We start from the raw sequence: 22,298 nt of genomic DNA on the forward strand, positions 1-22,298 counted from the left end.
AGAAAAGGACTGAGTGAGAAGATGGTACAAGCTTTGCATTAGGGATTGCGCCACCTCCAGTGATTACAGAGTTCCTCCTACTATGTCCTGTGTGTTGACACAACAGGAAGGAAGAAAAATGCCAGTAGCAAGCAAATGTAGGAGGCTTCCAGCTTTCCTGTGAAAACTGAACTGTAGTTTACCTCAATAGCTACAAGAGCACTTGGCAGACAAACCTGGATTAGTGTAACTATACCTTGGCATTATGATTCCAAATCTGTTTCAGGTGAATACATAATCAGCAGGATCTTTTAACAACAAGCACGAACATCGGCCTGTGTGTCTCAATCAAAATTAGATTACCTATTTATGATGCAACTGGATAAACTGCACTAGGAATAAACTTCACCATAATGGCTTCTGCAGCTAGACCTGTACCTTATGGCACACTTGAGGGTACTGCATCACTGTGATGCAATTTCAAGGATCACTAATCCTTGCAAAGAAATGGAAGAAATTGTTAGTGATAGAAAAAGATCAGACGCGAGACTCAAATGGCTGGCTGAAGAGCAGTTAAATTCCTGAACAATTCTGACAGTGGATCTTTTAGCATCCGCATCTGAACTGAAAGCACAGAAATTTAGTACCCCTTCAAATTAGAAAACTTTATTAACAAATATAAATTTTCACTCTCTTTGTCTCAGAAGCTTGTGTGGCCCTGCTCAAATGAAGATATTGCTACAGAGAATAGGATTGCACTCACACAGCTATTCAAAAAAGGATACTAAACACCATACGGTGTCTACAATGACTAAACCGCTGTTTTTTCGTTGTTTGTTTTGTTTGTTTGTTTGTTTGTTGTTTTTGTATTAAATAAATAAGCAAGATTTCTTGTATTCTTTTGTATTAAATTTCTTTTGCATTAAATAAATAAGCAAGATATTTGCAAAGACAGGAGATAAATATAAGGAAAAGTTGAGCTGATGACAGTATCAAACCTTATTTTGAGTTTATGCAAGCTCAATGACCAAAACTTGGTCCATTTAGTAATATTATCTTACCACACGCACTGAATATTATTATTTATGTTGTAGCAGCATTCAGAGATCCAGTCAAAATCAGATCCTCTTTTTTCGGTATTACTGCAAACATGAAATAGTATTGTCTTGTAAGACTGACACTAAATGCTTGGGTTGGCAAAGCTGAAAGTATATAGCTAGCTTTACCCATGTGAACACGAAATCCACAGGCTGGATTTCCACACATGGCATGAAATTTTCCACTGTCAGGATTTTTTAAGTCTTTCCTTTTTTCAAGCCAGTTGGTGACAATTAAGTCATCAAAACTCTACAGAAAATTGTCTCATTTGGGAATTAAGGAATTTTCTTGTGATTTCTAGGGACTAACAAGTGAGACCCAAGATTCACACATTGAATACAACTAAACTCTTCCCGACAAAAATAAACAAGCTGCAACTATTGTTCCCACAAGTTAGTTATCTTTTTTTTTGTTGTTGTTGTTCCAGAAGAATAATAGAGATTGCAATCTGAATTTGGTAGAGAAAGAACAAATAATAATTAACTGCTTAAGAGAGCTATTTCTCAAGCTAAATTAAAGATAGGCATCTTTGCTAAACTCACATGGTTCTTTGTTTCTAACAGCAAATGGTCTTGCCAGCAGCTTCTGAGAAAAAGCAGTCTGGATAGAACCATGTGATATACAGACTTCTAAGTTATAGTTATTTTCTCTTCCTCTCTCTTTAACAAAGCTTTCAATAGTTCTAACGATAGCATTGGGGATTGCTTCTGTACGCACCATATATTTATTTCCTGGATGATGTCCCATTGATGTGGGTTTTGAGAATACTTCAAGTAAATTGTATAATTATAATTCTGCTTCACTACATCATACTTACAGGTGTATTTTTAAATTTAACTTGTATGAAATTATACAGGTAGAACGGAAGAAACCTGAACTGCAAAATTTAGAGCACAGCAAAGCTTTAGCTGTATTTAAGATAAGAGGATTATTACGCTGGTTGAAGCTGTCACACAGATAATTGCCTGTATTAAAAATAATCATTTGTAGTGAGTTTTAGTCATGAAATGCCATGACAGATTTAAAATAAGCAGTGATGTAAACATGAAAAATATAAAATTGAAGGAGAAATACATATTCTTTTTGTAGAAAAATATCTGTGATTTATCATAGATGCAAAGAAGGGCTCTCTTGCCTTTGTCATTAAAAATGTTTCTTTCCTAAAATATGTGGATTTTAAAAAAAGAAAGTAAAAGATAATAATAAAAAAAAAAGAAACCCATTAAATATGAACAGAAACAAAATCTACTCTTCACTATAAAGCAAGGAAGTCAAATTTGCCTTAGAGGCAAATCCTTCCTGTGGCAGTGTGTGAATGATTCCTGTTAAACCACCTTAGGTCCCACCAGAGGAGGGATGTGGACCATTAGTAGGTGCTCAGACTGGCCTATGTGAGCACTGAGGCTAAAAAACATCATTATGTGGATTCCCCTGTTTTTTGTCTTGCTCATGGAGAGAGCTACTGTATTTTTATAGCTGAAACCAAGTGCCTCCATACATGCCAAGAAATAGCACCAACCTAAATTATACAGCTGGGCTGTAATTAAATTACGTGCAACCGAACCTCTGCTTGATAAAATAAATTAAAAAAAAAAAAAACCTGCTGTAAACATGGAAAGCACAATCGACCCTTCTAAAAGTGTGCTCCACCAGTTTTGTCATGCAAATGTTCTGAAGCCTTGATCTGCTCTTAGTACATGTAAGAAGACAATTTTGCAAATTATTTCATAATTTTAATTAAAACCATAATTGTTCGATTTTAAACAGTTACTTGACATGTAAATTAAAACCCTTTTACAAGTGCCATAAAGCTTCTCCACATACACATGAACTTTCAATTTTCTACTCTTCTTACTCTAGAAATAACATTTTCCCTCTTAATGCAGTTAACAATTCAAAATCTTGCTTTTGTTGAGTAAAACATCAAGGAGTTTAGGAATGTTTTGACCAAAAACTTCCACTAGCTCTGGCTTCTCTTAGATTGAATCCTACTTTTTAAACACGCTTTTTTGGTTTTTGAATACCATCTTGTTTTCATCTGTCACTACTTTCACTTTGAATCACTGGAAAAACCTTCTTCAGATCTATATTTCCTCTGAGATATTTCACAAGGATTTTTCTGCATTGGTTAACATTTCTATAGGGATGACATTCCATGCAATATACATCTACTTACGCACTTTAGTTATTATGACAGTTCCTAAATATATAGTTTATTACCACCGTGAAGAACAAGATGTTTCTAGGTAAAATCTCCTCCTCTGTTCCACATCATTAATAAGCATTGCTCTCACTACTGCTTTCCAGTATGTTTTCAAGATGCTTATCACTGTATCCTGTAATTTCAGTATACCTTGGTTTATTTATCAATGATTCATTCATTTACCAATCATTCATTTATCAATGATTCAAAACCCAAATAACACCATTTCAGAAGGCAACTCAAACCTTCTTTCTTGAATTTCAAAACTACAATTAATTTGTTTCACTCTCTCAGGATGGGCTTTTCTTTATCCTTTGGTTAATATATTACTACTTACTTGCCCGTCTTCATAATGCCCTGTGCCAGCTCCATAAAAAGTAGACAGATTTTAGTTGTGTTTTCCAGATTACTTGAAAAGCTCTCTCATTTCTGTTTTTCCCGGGCATGGGTTCGCCTTCTTTCCCACAAAGTCTCCAAGTAAATGTAAAGAAGCATACACCATTTGTCAGATAACATGTGCAAAAGGTATCAATAGTAATTTACACCCTATACTTTCTGGGGGAACGTGCCTCAACTAATTATTAAAAATCAAAACCCACTGTCTTACCTGAAAGGCTCATACGCGATCACCTTGGTATGCTCCGGGTCTGTGGCTGCAAACACCTGTCTGATTTCTCGTGAACGAGGTTCAGCTATGTCTTTCAGTTTCTTGAGGATGAAACCAGTATCAGCCACAGAGAACTTAACAAAGGAAAATAGAACACAGAGACAAAAGAGAAAAGCACTATGCAACTTATGTAACAGCAAGAGTTATCAGGATGCAGGGCAATGCTGAACTGTTAGTTTCTTCACTGTTTCATTTCAAATGCATAAATCTGCAACATGTTAAGTCTGGAGGGAAGCTTCCTACTGAAAAAAACTTACTTTCTACCGAGAATTAAATAAGAAAACAAAAATCATCAGATCATGCACTCTCAGAGAGCTTATTGCAGACACATGAAAGGGCATTCACTTTTGCTTCAAGCATTGTATTGTTAAAACTGAAGCAATAACATTTGAATTCTAGATCTAATAACTTTGCCCTCATTTTGTGTTGGTGCATGTGACTGAATTCTCAATTAATAAATTTTACCAGGTTAAAACTAATCTTTTCATCATTGGCTCTGATCAACTGTTCCAACAGATAAGCTCATTCATATTATGTAAAACATACTCAGAATTAGCAGATTGGAAATCATTTAGGAAACAATTTTCCCTGTCATGTAACAAGAATGCTTATTTCTTCCTAAATAGACCATTAAAATAAAATTGAATTCAGATAAATAGAAATGGAGCACTTAGGCTTTCACCTTATAGTCAGATTGCTGTGTAAGAGCTCTACCAAAGATTTATTTGCTATGTTCACCTTTACCATTAAAATCTATGTATTTAGTCATTAAACTGCAGCTGAGTCCAGATATTAATATCAGATATGCCCTTACATCTATCATGCTCTACCTCCGTTATAAAGCACAATGAATGGTCTGAAAATAGTTTTCTCTCATTTCTTCCAGTAAGAAGTGTACTTTTAACACGCAATCACTTAAAATTTGGTATGACTCGTATTGAGGACTTTATCACAGAAGAGATGAGGCCTCGTTCCCTATCATGCTAAAGTCTGTTCACAGAATTGTATCTGTTCAAAGAGATCTAGAAAAGTATTTGAAGTATTGGAAGTCCTTTTGGCACTGCCAGAGCAGTATAAACTGATCCACATTTAATTAATAAATCAGTGGTTGTGGGTAACGCGCTCAAATTTAGAGAAGACTGCCGCTGCATATGCAAAAACTGCTCCAAGTACAACACTGGCATGCAATGCCACACAAGCCAGTAGTGTGGAGCAGCTTGACCAGCAATCAAAAAGACTTAGAGACAGCAACTTTTTCAGTCCTCTTGCCAAGACTTTATTGTCTGGGCCATAAGGCCACAGCCTTTTACTGAAAAAGAAAGGAACAGAGATTATGAAAAGGTTGGGCACTTGGAATAGATCTGCAGAGTATTTACAGATGGGCAAAGTGTCCTGGCTACTTAAAAAACTGCCCTTTACATTGTCAAAGCAGTTGCTTTTACATCTTTTTTTCTGAACTATATATTGCAAACAGCTATGTAAACATCTAGTATCCGAGTAGCTTGGTGATAACTCCTCACTCAATTTCACAGAATCACAGAATCACAGAATTTTCTAGGTTGGAAGAGACCTCAAGGTCATCGAGTCCAACCTCCAACCTAACGCTAACAGCCCTCCACTAAACCATATCCCTAAGCTCTACATCTAAACGTCTTTCCCCACTTCTCTTGTAGCTGTTGACATTTCAGTAGTCACAATCTAGTTTTGTTTGGTTGTCTTGCTTATGCCTGAGTCAGACTTCATTATGTTGGATTCAATGCAAGTAAAATCAACCTTCGTGCCTGTGCCACAGAAGACTACGAAGTTTAAGCAACTGAAACTGCTTCAGAGTTGATGAATCCATTTCCAAGGAGGCACAGCAATGCCTTGTTTGAAAGAACCCTCTTCAGACCTTGATAATACCATTAGAGCTGTGCACAATGCAAATGTTCTGTTCAGAAGCAAATTCAAGGTTTCCAGATACATCTTTTTTCATCAAATTGGAAAAGAAACTAAGGGTTGAAATGTTTTGAAAATTAGATTCTTCAAGTTACTTTCATTGCAGGCTGTGATCAAAACAAAAAGATTCATTGATTTCTTTTTGCCCCTTAATTTAAGTGCAATACAACAAATACATCTTTGAAACAGAAAATGTATCTCATTTTCCAAAAGAAAAATATTCCGTCTACGTTTCTTTCACCAGTGTTCAGAAAAGGTACTGATGTATTGTGCCAAAAGGAAACCTCTGTTGATTCAGAAGGAAAAAGATTTCTAATGCTAGAAATAACTGAAAAATAATATTTTTCCCCTCTTCTAACCATCTTCTGTCTCTGCTTTTCTCTGATAATTGCTGAAGTTGTTGTGGGTTGAGTATGCATAGCCAATGAACTGAGGTAAACAAGGTGTATCCTTACTTCTGGAACTGTTGCCAAAGGATCTGAATAAAACATCTGTCCTTGGGAGAATAAAATGTTTTTTTCTACCAGCTGTTTTGAACTCTTCACTATGCAAAGAACATTTCAAAATTCACTTCAGATAAGTGTTTTTAGTGCTGTTTCTTCCCATTTTGCAGATTTTATTTTGGTAATATACAATCATTCAGTCTGGAAAACTACGATTGCATTTATTTGCTTGAAGACAATCAATGCAAACAGCAGTTCCAAAGACCATTTACAACCTAATGATGCAGACTGCATTTTGGAGAATAGCTTTGATTTTTATTCTACCAGGAGTAAAAACTGTCCAGCAGTAAGAAAACATAATGTATATAGCTTTGTATTTTATTGCTTAAAGCATTTAGCAGTCGTAACATTTTACATCAACAAGCATTTGCAGACCTTCCTCATTACTTCAGGGAAGGCAGGGTGGTGCTGACTCCACGCTGCAAAGGAACCGCGCTGCGTTCTGCTATTTTCAGCAGAGCACGTGTGGCCAAAAGGCAATAATGTAGAGTCAGACTGAATTTACCTCTACCTTGGCAGCACAGTGATGGCAAGATGACAATCTCAGTCCCCAAGACTGCGCTAGGTCTACTGGCATGTGGGGAATCCTGCAGGTTCACTCACTGCGGTGAGCCAGCAGTTAGGGAACAGCTAAAACCTGCACTAAACCTTCTCCCTTCCCCACCCACAAAGGGTCTGGATTAAAAGGCAGAGAACATCATCTCATAGCTCGATAAAGCCTCCTGGATATTCTAACAAGTAATTAGTAATGGGCAGCTCTGCAGAAGATCTGTTGAAGGCACAATTCAGGCTGTGACCCCACCACGAGCTATGAAGCATATACAGTGCTCCAAAGGCTTCAAAACACTTTCTAGTCCGAAGGGCGATGTTCAAGATCATATGGTGCTGAAACAACTATCAGAAGAGGGATTGGGATGCTGAAATGCCTTAGCTCCTGAGCTGCTGCATTGTTAAGATGCATCTCAAACCAACTGGTTCGGGACTGCACACAATAGGAATTCCCAAGTAAACTGGGGTAATTTTTTTCAAATATTTCAGCACGAAGTTCATCATTTAAAAAAAAAATCTGCATTTTTTACCAAATGAACATAAAATCCCAGAAAATGCTCTGGCACTCTTCTTTCTTTTGATTTTCCATCCCTGTATCTGTTTGTTTTTTGACTTTTGTGGCAATTGCTGGAGGACAATCCATTTCTTCCTATTGGATATATTTCAGGTTTTTGTGAATGAGGGCTTTTTACCAAACACCTGTGTAATGACTGGTAGCAAAATGTACACATAAACAGAAGCAGTCCAGCTCTTTCTTTATTACTGCTCTCCCCTCTGCAGGCAACTCTAAAAGACAGTGAAACTTGGTACAAACTGTAAGCCTGAATTCCTGACTGTGATTTGAATTTCTAATATTAAAATGGAAATGTTCAGTAAAATAAATATGTATGAACACAAATAAATCAAATTAGGAAATTCTCATCAGTAAGATTCTAAAGCTCTCCCTAGCTAGCATCTCCTACATCCACTGCTAGAGACAGAGCACTGGGCCATGAACTTTGGGTGAAGAAATTAGGTATAACCAATTCTGACAAATATAATATAGATAAGATATAGTTCTTAAAGCCAACAGAAAATAACAAGAGTCTGCTTCACCTCATTTGCATGCTTCTCCATATAGTTGATAGTGTACTCATCAGCATCTACCAAAAGAAAGTTGTGGCCATGGAAACAAACTCTGGCTCCAACAAACAGATCCTGAGCCTTGAAGTATTCAGATGGCTCACTCTTAAAGAGCTCCTGCCCAGGCTTCTTAATGCGACCTCTTTCCAAAAACTTCCCACCGAGTATCCCTATGGGAATAGAATTGTAAATAATTAATAGTGGCTTTGCTCAGGGAAAAAATAAAATAAAATAAAATAAAATAAAATAAAATAAAATAAAATAAAATAAAATAAAATAAAATAAAATAAAATAAAATAAAATAAAATAAAATAAAATAAAATAAAATAAAATAAAATAAAATAAAATAAAATAAAATAAAATAAAATAAACCAAAAAAACGACTCCAAACCAGTCAGTTTATATTTATGTATTAGTTTTCATCCTTGAGTTTCTTGTTTCAAAATGTGTGCCTCCCTCCTTCTCATTGCTAAAAGAACAGCCTCTACCAGTGTCCACAGCAACAGTTACACTGTGCATATTCTGTGACATGTCTCATCTGAATGCCTGCCAAACACCTTCCCTTTTTTCTTTTCTCTAAAGTGTGAGAGAAATTTGCCTCTTCAAATGGTTCCCATAACCCTGCTGCCAGCCTTGGGACTGACCCGTGAGAAAAGTAAGATGCAAAATGCAAGATCCAGGCAATTATCCTTGAACTGTTAAAGTAAAAAAATAAAAATTTTTAAAAAAATCCACAACTTAGTATAATACAGTCCTACTAAGATCACGAATTCTGGTACACTGTAATTCTAACTTGCTTTTAAGGGCTTTTGAATATGAAAAAGGCAGGAGTGACACGACACTATCTTCTACATACTCTTCTGCCAACGCAACTTACCTGTGATCTGTTATTTCCTTTCTGAGCACAGTATGTCACATTATTTCTTCTCACATTATAATGATTTTATTCATGCCACTGGAAACTGTACATTGTGCTCAAGGGTATGTAAGATACTAAAAGGAACATTTTTCTTTCCATTAATATCTTCTGGTGCACCACAAGATTACATCACATTTACCAAGCTTTCTAGAAAACAGTCTGTCACATGTTTAGTTTCATCAGGGTATGTGTCCTACAACAACTCTGGAGTGCCTGGGGTTTGTTTCCTGTTTATATTTGAGCTTCCAAGCCAAAAGCCAAAAAGCATACTTCAGTCACATTTAATGATGTTTTACATATTAGGTAGTGATGCAAGTCCAATAAAAGGCTGATGAACAGTGTAATAAAATGTCATTTATAGTCAAAATTATAAATGAATGTGAAACCCAAACTACTTATTAAACCAGAGTTTGGATCAGATGTCTTACTTAATTGCTTTACTTGTACCATAAAGGCAAAAGACAAAAAAATACTCTAGGGTAATGGTCAGGTCTAGCTTAAATCAAAAAACGATTCCAATCACTAATGTAACTCTAATCTTAACACATTCCTTTTTACCTAGCTATTAAAACAAATATGAAATTTTACATTGTAAAATCCTGGCAACTGTTTGCAATATTTAAACAAAATCGATCACTGTAAGACTGAAATTTCACTCCTGTCTCTGATTTCCCTGCAACTGCGCATTTGGATTGTAAACTTACCTTAATACCTCTGTCTGATAATTGTTTTTTAAATATTACGGGTGAGTACATTTCAAGTGGTATAAAGAAAAACAACCCCCCAAAAAAACTCATTAGGTTAGAGATTTTACATTGAAACCTGATGAGAAGTTTTGATGGAAATCTACAAGAGTCGGGCTCAAAGCACAAAATAAACACCACAACCAAAGACCCTCTTCCATTAAGATCAGATCAGACTTTGCAGGTGTTTGTACAGCTGCTAGTTTGGTCTGGGGTAAAAAAGGGGTTGTGATCTCCTACATGGGGAGCCAAAGTTTTCTTGCTTTGACCCCTACCTCAACAAGTGCTTCAAGATGTCCAACCCTGTGTATTTCAATTAGAGTTTCACACTATTACTAATAGTATGAAGTACTTCTCAGCAACCTTCTGGTCCCTGAACTTAGAAAAGCAAGAGCAACTGAGGTCTGAAACATTTTTATTTGCCAGTGTGTACCAACTCACACAAATAAAACAGGAAGAGATAGCCATTTGAACCTGTGCACTGGCCAAAATGTTATTCTGGGAGCCATTTACCATTTTAACTCATTCACTTTCTAAGCAGTGTCCAGCCTTACTCTTCTCACACCCTGTTCAATTCAACAGCACTTCTGCTCCTCACAAGAATGTTCCTCTCACTCCCATTTTGCACGCCTTACCCTTTTTCCTAGCCTCTCATACCTGACCTCTGCAAAGCCTTCTCATCCTTAACCTCAAAGAAACTTGGTCTCTCCTCCTTCAGATGTGACTAAAATGAGGGAAGAGGAAAGCAGAAGGAATAAAGGAAGGAAATGGGAACAAAGAAACTTCTGCAGTCCCAGACCTCTTTCTGCTCTATCCCTTCATCTCTATTTCTTACCCTGCCCCCTCACGGCTGCTATCACTAAATGCTCCAGAGGGCACTTCTTAGTCATATCCTTCCACATAGTTCATCTTTCTGCCCTCTCTGAAACAGGCAGCTTCTCCATCCTCCTTAACAACCCAGGAAAGTTGAAAACCAATTTGCTGGCACTTGCCTTTCATACGTGTTTGAAGGCAGTTCTTACTCTTGGTGTGCAAACTTGCTCATTTACAGTTTCATGCTCTGTTCAACTAGCAATAACTAATGGGGCCCCAGCTGCAAACCTAGCATATATTCTTACTCCAAAATAAAAGGAAGCCAGGGAGTAATCTCTGACCTTGTAACCACGCTGCTGCCAACCCGAGTGACTCACCACAGCTGCACTGCACAGTGCGTGGGTCTGCTCCGGGTCCTATGTGATAAACTTGGGGTCTTAAGACACAGATAGCACTTTTGTGTGTTCAAACTGCTTGGAGGTATGCAAGGGCTGTGCTGTGGTCTAAAGGAGCAGTGTTTTACAGCAGAAAACCAAGGGCATGTCTTGCAGCACCTGGGTGTGGCAGAAGAGCCTGGGAAGGGTTTTTGAGTGTGCAAAACCTCCTGGGACAGTATTAGATAACCGATAAGGGTGGAGCGAGCCAAACCTGATGCAGCCTTGTCCTCACTGCCTTGCAGGTCGGTTTTCTGGAGCTAAGCATCCTCCAGGAGGGGCCCTGGGCTCTGTGGGGCCTTGTCTAGTTGGAATGGTGCAAAGGAGAATCCAGAGTGACTGACAGGCAATACAGATGACAGGGATCCAAGGTTCAAACTCTTCCCTGGCCTCAATTTAACAGTGCAGCTGTACCCTTAGCATCCTTTGTGTCTCCAGACATAAAGTAAGCCAATCAAACATGTCATGCTCTAGTGCAGAACTGAGCTGCTCTTGAGCCTCTCGGCAGCATCACTTAACAAATACACATACATGTGTGTATATCTTTAGCTGTATAAAAGAAGTTGTATAGATTAAAAGCTACTGCATGGAAGAAAAGTAGTTAAATAACAATGATAGGACACTGCTGCCATAAAGTAGTGTTAGATCTTTAAGCTACTTTTGAGCAGGGCTACCTGTGAAAGGTCAGTGAAGCCTATTCAAGGGCTCTGCACATTTTCAAAACATTCCTCAGAGTACTGCTTGTATTCAGATGGTTGGTGGGGTCTCTGTTTATGCATTCATAATATAGTTTGATACAAGCAAATATGCCTTCAGAAGTTCCTTGCATTGAAAAGGCTCAGGTCTTGCCTGAGAGAGGGCACCCTAAATGACTCAGTAGCACCACTGGCATAGAAAAAGTTGTCTAGGAATACAGAAGGATCTACATATTCACCACACCTTCACTTTTCACTAATGTGATGTTCATCACAGGTCTGACATGGATTAATATTAAAAAAAAAAAAAAAAAACGTTTTTAGTAAAGGCTTAGAAGTAAGGATGCAAGGACACTCAGCCCTTAACTACAAGCTGGATAACTGAACCTTAGCAAAGTCAACTGCTGCCACCAGAGGCTGGAGCTAAGGAGAATGAAGAGCCTTCCCTGAGACAGTCTTTGCTGTGGACAGTGAGCTGTACCCCCTCTCAGGGCACAAAGCAGGTACCACTAAGTGCAGTGAGCTGGTCACCATCGCAGAGTGTACCTGAAATAACAAACTAAGGCTCTCTGTGCCAAGAAGGTGGTAGAGAACAATTCAGACAGTATCAGAAGAGCCAGTCAGGAGGTTCCACAAGAGCTTTACAAGGTAACTAAGGAAAACTTCTATTACTGTTTTTGTCTCATCTTTGAGAGAATACGACTTCCTGACTTTTTTCTCCCAAGGATTTTATCAGAGGCTGACAGCAATCAGCCCTTCAACTGCACATCTTGAGAGCAGCCAGAGCTCTTCTGGATGTTAACTAATGTGAAACTGTTGCTACAGATGTTTTGTGGTCTTCACAGAAATAGGCTCATCTCTCCAACAGAAATCCACGTAGCCAAGGCTCCCCCATCTCTCTGAGTTACAGCATGACTTCCTGCCATCCTTCCCAGTGCTGTGCCAAAAACATACACACAAACACACACACACTCTTGTACCACAGGGCAACATTCACTCTTTAGATGCTCAACACTGCATGATTAATGATAATGCATATTAAAAGTTGTCACAGCAGCTTTGCTTTCGTGAGCTGATTCTATATGAAGGATGTTATATAGGTGTCATAACACCATAACACTGCCTTGCAAAACAAACGATTTACTCTTTCATTCTTTATGTCTTAAATTTCCTGTTCCTTTTTCACATCAATTACAATACAATTCCTGTATGTTATCTACAACAAAAGCAAATGCTTAAAGGCCAAATTTGCAAATTAAAATGTAATAAAAGTCCTAATACATTAAACTTCCAGTTCCCAAAGGACATTGTGAAGTGCTGTCATACCATGAACAGCATTATTCTGAGCGATGAAGATTATAAATTATTATGACATACAGCTATGCAAGATAATGCAGAAGAGCTGCTGATGTAATTCCCAGTGCATTTAAAAAGCCACATCCCTGCTTCTGCTAGTGCTGACTCCAGCCACAATGTTTACTGTAAACTGTAATCAAATGAGCAGGGCAACTGAGACTGACTGCAAGCTTACCTGAGTTTCGCTGTGTATATTCATAGACTGAAATGGTGTCATCACTCAGGAAGTAGCAAATAATGAATTTCCGATCCTTGTCGACAGGACTATCCGTAACAAGTTTCGCAAGAAAGCGCAGTATGTTACTTTCCAGACCATTTCTAAAAAAGATGTAAGAAATTAAAAACAGAGTGTGAGAAAAGTTTTCAACACTTAGAGATGCATTCCCCTGAGATTTTAAAAATATATTAATTGTGTTTTTCCTGGACCAAGGAGGGAAATGGCATAAGGTTCCCTATTTTTCTAAAAAAATAATTTTCAGCTTAAATTAACTGAACCAACAAGACTCAGCCAGATAGAAAGGAATTATTTTCAGGGAAAATTGCTTCTCTGCCAAAGCTCTGAAATGAATTTGTATTCAAATTCAGTTGCAAATGAAGCTTCAAGTTTCTTTCCAGAGCATTTATAGAGGAAAAATGTATTTAACATGTATATTTTCGAATAAAACTCTGAATGGCAATACATACGAGGACCTACCTCCATGAAATCAGGCCTATCAGATGATCTTACTAGTTGGATATTCGTTATGTTTTACATGATGTACAGTACCATTGTATGCACTACCGAGTCTTTTCCTAATAGCTTTCTTTTTTTTTATGGAGGTTTTACATGTGGTTACTGTTTCTCTAGCACATCAATTTGCTGTTTTGTGGTCTTCACAGAAATATGCTAATCTCCCCCACAGGAATCCACTTAGCCAAGGCTCCCCTACCTCTCTGAGTTACAGAATGACTTCCTGCCATCCTTCCCAGTGCTGTGCCACATAGCCACGTTTCCACTTTGGCCCTAACAACCATTGCCTGACAAGGCATTTCATTACGGAAAGTAAAGGGTTAATGCTTTAAAATATTGTTGTAGCAGAGAACAAAGCAAACGCAAGAAAGTCAGACAGAAAAAAACAAATCAGTGTTGGACTGCTGTAGCATTCAAAATTCCTGACTAATTCCTGGACTACTACTTCCATGAAACTGCCACTGAAGACTTTTGCTGAGGTCCGAGAAAATTGGAGTTCCATGTCAGTAAACTAGTCCTCATGCACCTGTCCCTTAAAACTCACATGAACTCCATATTTTGCCAAAAAAAAAAAAAAAAAAAAAAAAAGATATCTGCATTTAACATCCGTTGCCTTCACAAAAATAAATAACAACAAAAAAAAGAATTATTTTTCTTCAAAATACCTGTCTTTCTCCAGGAATTTCTTGAAATCTTTTTGAGGAGGCTTGGGAAGCAGACCCTTACAGGAGCATAACGAATCTTCTTCAGAACCAAATCCAGTATATGGTGGAAACGTTTTTTCTGGTTTTGGTGGTGGTAGAGTTTTATATGGAACTGGTGTGAAATCCTCTGCAACAAAGACAGCAAGAGTTATTTATTATTGTGCTTATGAAGCCATTCTACTAAGGATTTAAACTTCCAGCATGAATACTTATTTCTGTATTTATTTCTGCCTATTTCTGTAACAGAGCACTAATCAAAGTCAAACCAGGATCCCTCCTACTGCTACAGAGCAGAAAAAGACCACAGAAACCAACAGCGAAATTATTGTTTCTTCATGGGTTGCAGAATTTTACCTATAATCTTAAAATGTTTTACAAAAACCGTTAACACACACAGGCAAAAGAAATGACAGATGTAGCTTCAAAATGGGATAGAACAATAAATTAGCAATTCTAAATTTCTTTTTTTAGTTTTATCCTTTGAGACCAGATTAATGAGTAAATACTTGGCTTATGAGTTTCTTGCCCTCTGCTTATCCCAGGAGGAAAATAAATACATAAATAAATAAAATTTTATTCATTGCTCATATCATGCATATATGAGAAGAATTTTTAAAGTTTATGTACATCTTGGTACGCTGACGCCAATAGCTTCAGTCCACATCTCAACTTCATCCAGAGTTGGGGAAGGTTCGTTTTCACTCATTTTCCCCACTCTCAAAACTTTTTTCACAGTGATGAACAGTCCTGACCTACCCCAGACACACAGCCTGCGTTCACTTCCCATATGTGTTGCCCCCAAAAGCCCTGCTGCAATAAGGACCCTCCTTAATCCTGTATTGGTGAAAACCTTGCTGCTCCATTTGGCCCCTTATTCCTTCCCTGAGCTGCTTCACAACACAACTTCCAGCTTCCAATGAGGTCTCCATAAAAATTCAACAGAGTAAATACAGAGTCTTCTGGTTAAATATAGTGAATGGAAAATGGAAAAGGCGAGAAGAGAAAAGTAACTGATAGATGGAGGAAAACAGATGGGCAGACTTGAAGCAAATGAAGCCATAAATCGAAGGACCACAGTACAAATCAGGCTGGATGAGACCTCAGGAGCGTGGTCTCCTACTCAGGACAGGGTCAGCCCCAGGCTGGACCAGGCTGCTCAGGGCTATGTCCAGGTGGGGCACGAAACATCCCCAGATGGAGCCTGTGCAGCCTGCCCTGGGCCCAGCTGACCTTGGAGGGGAATTTTTTTAATACTCACTCTGACCCTCCCTGATTTACCATTTATGCCCATTGTCTCATGCCCTCCTGCCAGCAATATCTCCATGGTTGGGTACAGGTGGCTGTTTGTGCCCTGTGTCTGTTCCCCAGGCTGAGGAACCATGATCCCTTGGCTGCTCCTCCACCCTGACCATCGTAAGGCTTCCCCCAAACTCACCTTGGCTGCTCCATGCCTTTCCTGTACTGGCCAACACAAAAGAGAACACATTATCTTGATGAGGTGCAACGAGAGCAGAGCAGAGAGGGATAGTCACCTTCCTTGATTTTCAGACAGTTGCTGTCCATGCTACCACAGCTCTGGTGCCCACCACAACCTGCAGGGCCTTTTCTGCCCCAGCACGGGTGCAATGAGAAGGTTGGAGAGCTTGCTGTGGTCCAGCCAGTGCAGCGCTGCCCAGGTGGAGCAGTGCCACCTCCACGCCTGGGCTGGCCAGAGGCGCTGCCCCAAGGAACCAAGAGCTACCCAGGCTCCCAAGTGTAGGATAAACACGTGGGGTAAACTGGAGAGGAAGCCGGATCACAATTTGCAGCCCAGCAGGCAAAGAGTGATGTTAACTGACCAGTGTATTAAACTTCAACCCACAAAATAAAGTTGTTTTTTCTCTAAAACTTAAATTTGCAACAGAGAACTCAAGAGAGATTAAAAACTTACACTTGTAGCTTGGATTTCAGTACAATCGAGGGGAATGATAAAACTGGTGTTGCTTTAAATGTTTTCTGAAGTGGTTTGTTATTAAAATGTTTTAAACAGAAATATATCAGCAGATCAAAGCAACCTACTCTTTTAAACTCTGACTTGCCTAGCAGCAGTATGAATCTGAAAAATACAAAAAGAATTCAGATGCCAGAGTTTTTCTTGAACTTGAAACACAATGTGATTTTCTTTGGCCTTTACCTGTTACAATATGGTCTAATGGAAATTCCAATATCTTTCCCTGAATCAGGAGACAAGGGGGTTGCAAAAACATCAACTTTTTTTTTTTTCCATGAAAACTATGTGTGCCCTTTCTGTCACTCTGAAGTACAAAGGCCAAGCCCATATGCAAAATTCCACTCAGAAATTTTCAAAGCTTCAGAGGCAAACAATAAACGTATGTGTAAACATGCAGCAAAATACGATTTTCTCAATACTGGTTGTGACAAAACTGCTTCTCAAGACATTCTCAGTGTGCCAGGTTATGTAACCTATACATGCAGCTCTTGGTACGATAAATGTTATGTATGTAAATCAACATATTGAGACAGAAAATAAAAGCAACACCCACTGATATTGATTCTGCATGCCAAGTTGGCGCATGTTGAGTTACTCCAAAACTACCCATGTAGTTACCAACAGAAACATATACAAAATATATACATGTTGGTTTCATAATACAGGTTTTCTTCTGGGATGTGGCACATGCACAAACCCGAAACCTCGACGAAGATCACTCTTGCACTCCAACAGTGCCACCTAGTGCGTGTGCGGCAGATGGGACAGGGAGAGCCACCCAGTGTCACTCGCTTCTCTTGCTCGGGTGGCATGAGGGCAGCAATAAAAGCTGTGATCCGTAGGCAATGCAGCCGTACTAATAAGGCGTGATGCAAAGAAATGCAATGGCTTTCAGCTGTGTCAGACTGCAGCCGGCTCCTTTACCACCTCCCAAGTCTCTTCAGGCAGTTGCAGGACGTCGGTAAGCCAGCTCTCCTGATTGGCTCATAACCTCATGTTATTTAGAAATCTAAACAGTATTTTTTATTACGCGCTATGTTAAGCTGCATTAATATTTCCCCCCTCGAGGGCTAGATGCTGGGAACACCATGTTTTTAGCAGAAAACAGAAACTCCACTTCGTGCAGCTCTAAATAACACGCTGCCTGCCAACACTGTTTGGAAAGGCAGGACGTCCAGTTGAAACTGTAAACTTTAAAGACAAGCAAATGCATTTACATGCAGGTCACAGTATATGCACATTAACACTCATGCATAAGGCATTTGTTAAGAAACGCTAAAGCATTTCCCTTTACATGTATTTGAGGATGTATTGATGAAAATTAGACGGATAAACTGAAAGGAAACTACAAATTAAGAGGAATATTGTGTTAGTCCCAGAGAGTATGTTAAACAATCCCAACCCAAGCATGGGGTAAACTAAATCCAGAGAGAAATTCAGTGCTTTGTTTCTCATCCTTTCCCCAGCGTAAAACAATCTTGCTTCATTCAGATTCACTAAAGAAAATAATGCAAACATCTAGTCTTGTGCCACCTACAGCTTCCATGATTTTAAAGGCTTATGTATGCAGATTCTCTCCTGTGAACGAGGAAATTCAGAAAGAATTTTACATAGAGAAACACAGTTTAGCAGACTAGTTAAAAACTTGTTTCTGCAACTCTTGAACAGCCAGGAAGGTGCATTAGACTAAGAGCTATGAACACGTTCCAGACTGTTTTCATCTTTGCCCTGCCATGCACCATGAGCGTAGTATCAGACAGACAACTTGCACTTACACACAAAATGCACCCCTCTCAAGGTTATCACTGTTTCTTAAGAAAATGACTTACATCCATTCTGGAAAAGAAATCAATGCTCTTTTCTTCTAGGCTGTAACATTTTCAATGTGAATTTACAGCGGGTAGCGGGTAAATTGAAAGTCTTGGGTTACAAATTTCTAGTTCCAGAAAGAATAGTAGAGATATTTTCCCCATGGACTGTTTCACCCCTTATCACTGCCTCAGTTGATACCCAGCAGGAGAGGTGCTGCCACTGTGGTGTTTATTTCACCTAGTATATCAAATATTTATCACACACTACTAACTTTTTCTCATGGCATCAAAACCTGAGTGAGTTGAACAAGCACAGGAAACACCAAGAACCAAAACCAAATCCAGGCTCTTTGGCATACAATTTGAGGATGACACAGCCTTCTCAGTAAGAAAAACTAAATTCCTCAAAAATGATTTGTTGCCACAGAGGCAGCATTAAGCTGGCTTGAATGAGATTTTGTCTGCTTTCAGTTTCAATAGACATTGTGAGATCATAATATACACTGTAAGATTACCTTCTGCCCTCAGCTGATGAACCGTAGGAAAACCCTCACATGTTAGATAAAAACACATTTCAAGGAAGAGTAAAGTGATATATATTTTGGATCACAGTGATAACCATATTGAATATCAGCATATAACTGGCAGGCAAGAAATTCTACCTTCAGAGGAACAGGACAGTCACATCTAAGCATTACAGCCAGGGACAGGAGAGAGAAATCCCACTAGCCTTGGACAACAGAGGAGGTGGAGTTAACCTGGGGAGCTGACATTGCTAACATGATGTTCCTTATACATAAGAGGTATAAGAAACAGCCGACACTTGGTTTTCATGAATGTTTCACGATTTAGGTAAAATAAGAAAGCAGAACCAACATCTTCACAACGTTTACATGCAGCAATGAAAGCAAATCCAGTCTTTGCAAAATCATGTGTGCAGCTAAAACATGAGAGTGTTTGTTTTGCTTCAAAGAAAATCTCCTCTTAGAGAGTTCTACTTCAAGATTATTCCGGTTACCTGAGGGAAAAAAAAAAGGCATCTGCAAATGCCTGTAGCACTCCCTGTGTATATTTAGATCCCGCAGCTCAGCCTCAACCACACTTAATGGAGAGGTTAGACGCCGGAGAGATTCTGATCTCCAACGAGTTCACTGAAAATTGGCAGCAGGCTTTAATGCCCCCACTGAGGGAAAAGCAAGAAGTCAGCTGTTATCCAGCAGCAGCTGCCTGGCCAAAAGCACACAAGTACTGGCCAGCCGCTCACGCTGCTCTGCCCAGGCAGCAGGTCAGAGAGGGAGCCTGAGAAATGAGGGGGTGGGAGGGCGAGGAGAACTGGGACATGAGAGGGATCACAGGGTGCCACGAGAAGGCGTAACAGGCAGGCCTGGGAGGTGCTGGGACGTTGAATAAAAATCAGCAGGAAACCAGATTTCACTGGTTTTGTTCCTGAAGGAACATTCTGTTGTTTAAGAAAGGACGATTTATACTCAACTCAGTGCTGAGATACTGTATTTGGTTAGAAGAGCGAGTATCAGCTTCCCACCATTGCACTTCAGTGTATTTCACGTTTCAGCTGAGTGACCACAACATCTATATGTTGGCCACAACACATGGCTATAGAATATTTTCCTCCTTCTCTTCAGCTTCACTAACAGATCTAGACAGATAGTATCATGCATTAAGCTATTTTTTCCTTGAATTCACAGCACTGTTACATGACAGTAATGGCATTAGCTTCCTACTGAAGGGCATTAGCCATGTTTACCCATGGAAAAGCTCTCCTTCACTTTTCACAAACAGTACGAAGAGCAAAACAGGCAGAAACAACATTGGAAATACATCAGATACCATAATCATGCACTTCAAGGGAAATCCAAACTGCCCTTAATTCTCCTAAAGGGCAAATTCCATTGGCAAGCAACTGATGCTGAAACTGCAGAGTCAAAAATAAATGTCGGCCTCTTTAATGACTTTGGCAGAAGAGTATAAATTGAAAGGGGAGTAACGTGAAAACACAATAACAAACAGCTGGATTGATGCTGCAAGGTGCTGAGAAGTGCGCCTTGATGTAAGAACTCATTTATCCTCTTGCTTACTCTTACCCAAGTAAATGGTCTCTCCGGGTTCAAACTGCAATTAAGTATGTTTCAGTGTTTAATTGGACTGGGACAGAATGTTGGGCACTTTGTGGGATCAAGCCCACTGAGTACCTTGTATGTCCACCAGAAGCAAACAAAATCGGTAACACACTAAGAATAAAGGGCCATCTCTTCTACCCTTGAAATCTAACTGCTTCTAAGACAAAAAACTACCCTGATTCCACTCCCAGATCACACACACAGAATCACACAGAATTTCTAGGCTGGAAGAGACCTCAAGATCATCGAGTCCAACCTCTGACCTAACGCTAGCAGTCCCCACTAAACCATATCCCTAAGCTAAGGGATCCTACTATCCCTAAGCTAAGATCCTACTAACTAAAAAATCGTGCCAACATTTTCTTTAACCCTGATGGGGAAAACAAGAAATAATTTCACAGCAAATCATGAGAATCTCTTAGCTCTTAGAAAGTGTGTATTTTCTGTGAACACGACAGGCATCATCAAGACTGATTTTTTTATTTTTATTTTTTGTTAGCCTCACTCTCTGCCACCATATATCTTTAAAGTTATGTGCAAAACACTATGCAGTGTTGTGAAAGTCTCAGCTAGTGCATGTCTTTTTATGTCACATATTGAGGAGACAGAAAATCTAGAGGGAGCACTGAAAAAAAAAAAAAAGATCACAGAAAAAGATGAATGGACTATGGAGACACTGAAAGAATTGGGTTTCCCCAAACAGCATGGGATGGTGTATTGGAATAGATAAAATAAGTACAAGGTTTTTATAAGAGAGGATATTGATCAGTTGTTCTCCATGTCCAGCAAAGATAAGGCAAAAAATGTTACTCTCTAGGTTTACACAAACCAGCTTCAGAGTAGTTATTAAGCATCTTTTCTAACTATGAATTTAAGACAAGATACCTCAGGAGGCAGATAAATCTCCCCCGCTGGAGGATGTTGATGAAAGGCTATACAAATATCAGTCAGTGACTGTCTAATATACACTGTCCTGCCTCAAAACAAAGGGAAAGGACTAGATCACCTACAGTCCCAATTTTCAATAACTCTTCATATCAGCAATTTCTGACTTCTCCTAACTTGCAAAGCACCTAACTGTAATATCCAGAGCCATAACCAGTAACTCATGAGCCAGCATTATAGCAGAGGAAGGGCCTTTGGGTTTGTGTAACACTTGGTAGCGCTGCTTGGTTGATACAGAATGGTCAGCTGCATTTCATTTATCACTCTGCTGTGAACAAGAAATCCCCATTCACTCTTCCAGGATATTTCACTCAGACAGCTGATACGGCTGCCAAACAGAGGCAGCGGTCTTGGCTGAAAAAATTATGAGGCAAGAAGCCCCTGTTTTGCATCTCCAGCGTTAGACTCATTGTTATTATAGATAATACTATGGTTATTGAACGTGGCTTCTTCACACACTGGCTAGGTGTACGAAGAGATTTATTTTGGCACAGACATTCGAAGCTATTATTTAAAAAGTTATGAAACATCTTTTGCCAATTATGAAATTTAGCATTGCAATGGCAGCACTACATTATCTAATTCCCTCAATGCAGCAAAGAGGCCCTGATCTAAACACTGCATCCTATCAGATCATAAGTCAAGCTAAAAGAAATAGTCTACCCATGTATTTTGTTTCTCAATGTCAGAGAAAGACCACAGTAGGATTCTTTCAATCATCCCTGAACAGTCAGACACTTAGCTATATTTATTGAATGAATAAACTGCCAGAAATTAAGTTATTTTTGCAGAAAGATGTCTACAATAGAACCGTTAGCAAGTCCGACTAAGGGAATTCAGATATAGATAAGCAAAAGACCCTATTGTTATACATTTCCAAAATGATTTTTCATTATGGACATAGTTGCTAAATGCTTCCAGAATTCAGCACTGAAACCTCACAGAATAAATACTCTGATGG

At 39.0% G+C, this 22,298-nt stretch overlaps 1 protein-coding gene across 1 annotated transcript in view; it reads right to left on the reverse strand.

Moving 5' to 3' along the window:
• The window catches only part of EFHC2 (EF-hand domain containing 2), a 52,160-nt gene that overhangs the window by 12,627 nt on the left and 17,235 nt on the right, over positions 1–22,298 (reverse strand). Inside the window, exons 7-10 of the mRNA XM_082752948.1 lie at positions 14,415–14,580; positions 13,195–13,337; positions 8,033–8,229; positions 3,888–4,021 (exon numbers count right to left, since the gene is read on the reverse strand). Coding sequence (XP_082609074.1) covers positions 3,888–4,021; positions 8,033–8,229; positions 13,195–13,337; positions 14,415–14,580 — 640 coding nt within the window. The remainder of the gene's footprint in view (positions 1–3,887; positions 4,022–8,032; positions 8,230–13,194; positions 13,338–14,414; positions 14,581–22,298) is intronic.

This window comes from Aythya marila (assembly GCF_965140915.1).
Source record: "Aythya marila genome assembly, chromosome: 1".
NCBI classification, from domain to species: Eukaryota; Metazoa; Chordata; class Aves; order Anseriformes; family Anatidae; genus Aythya; species Aythya marila.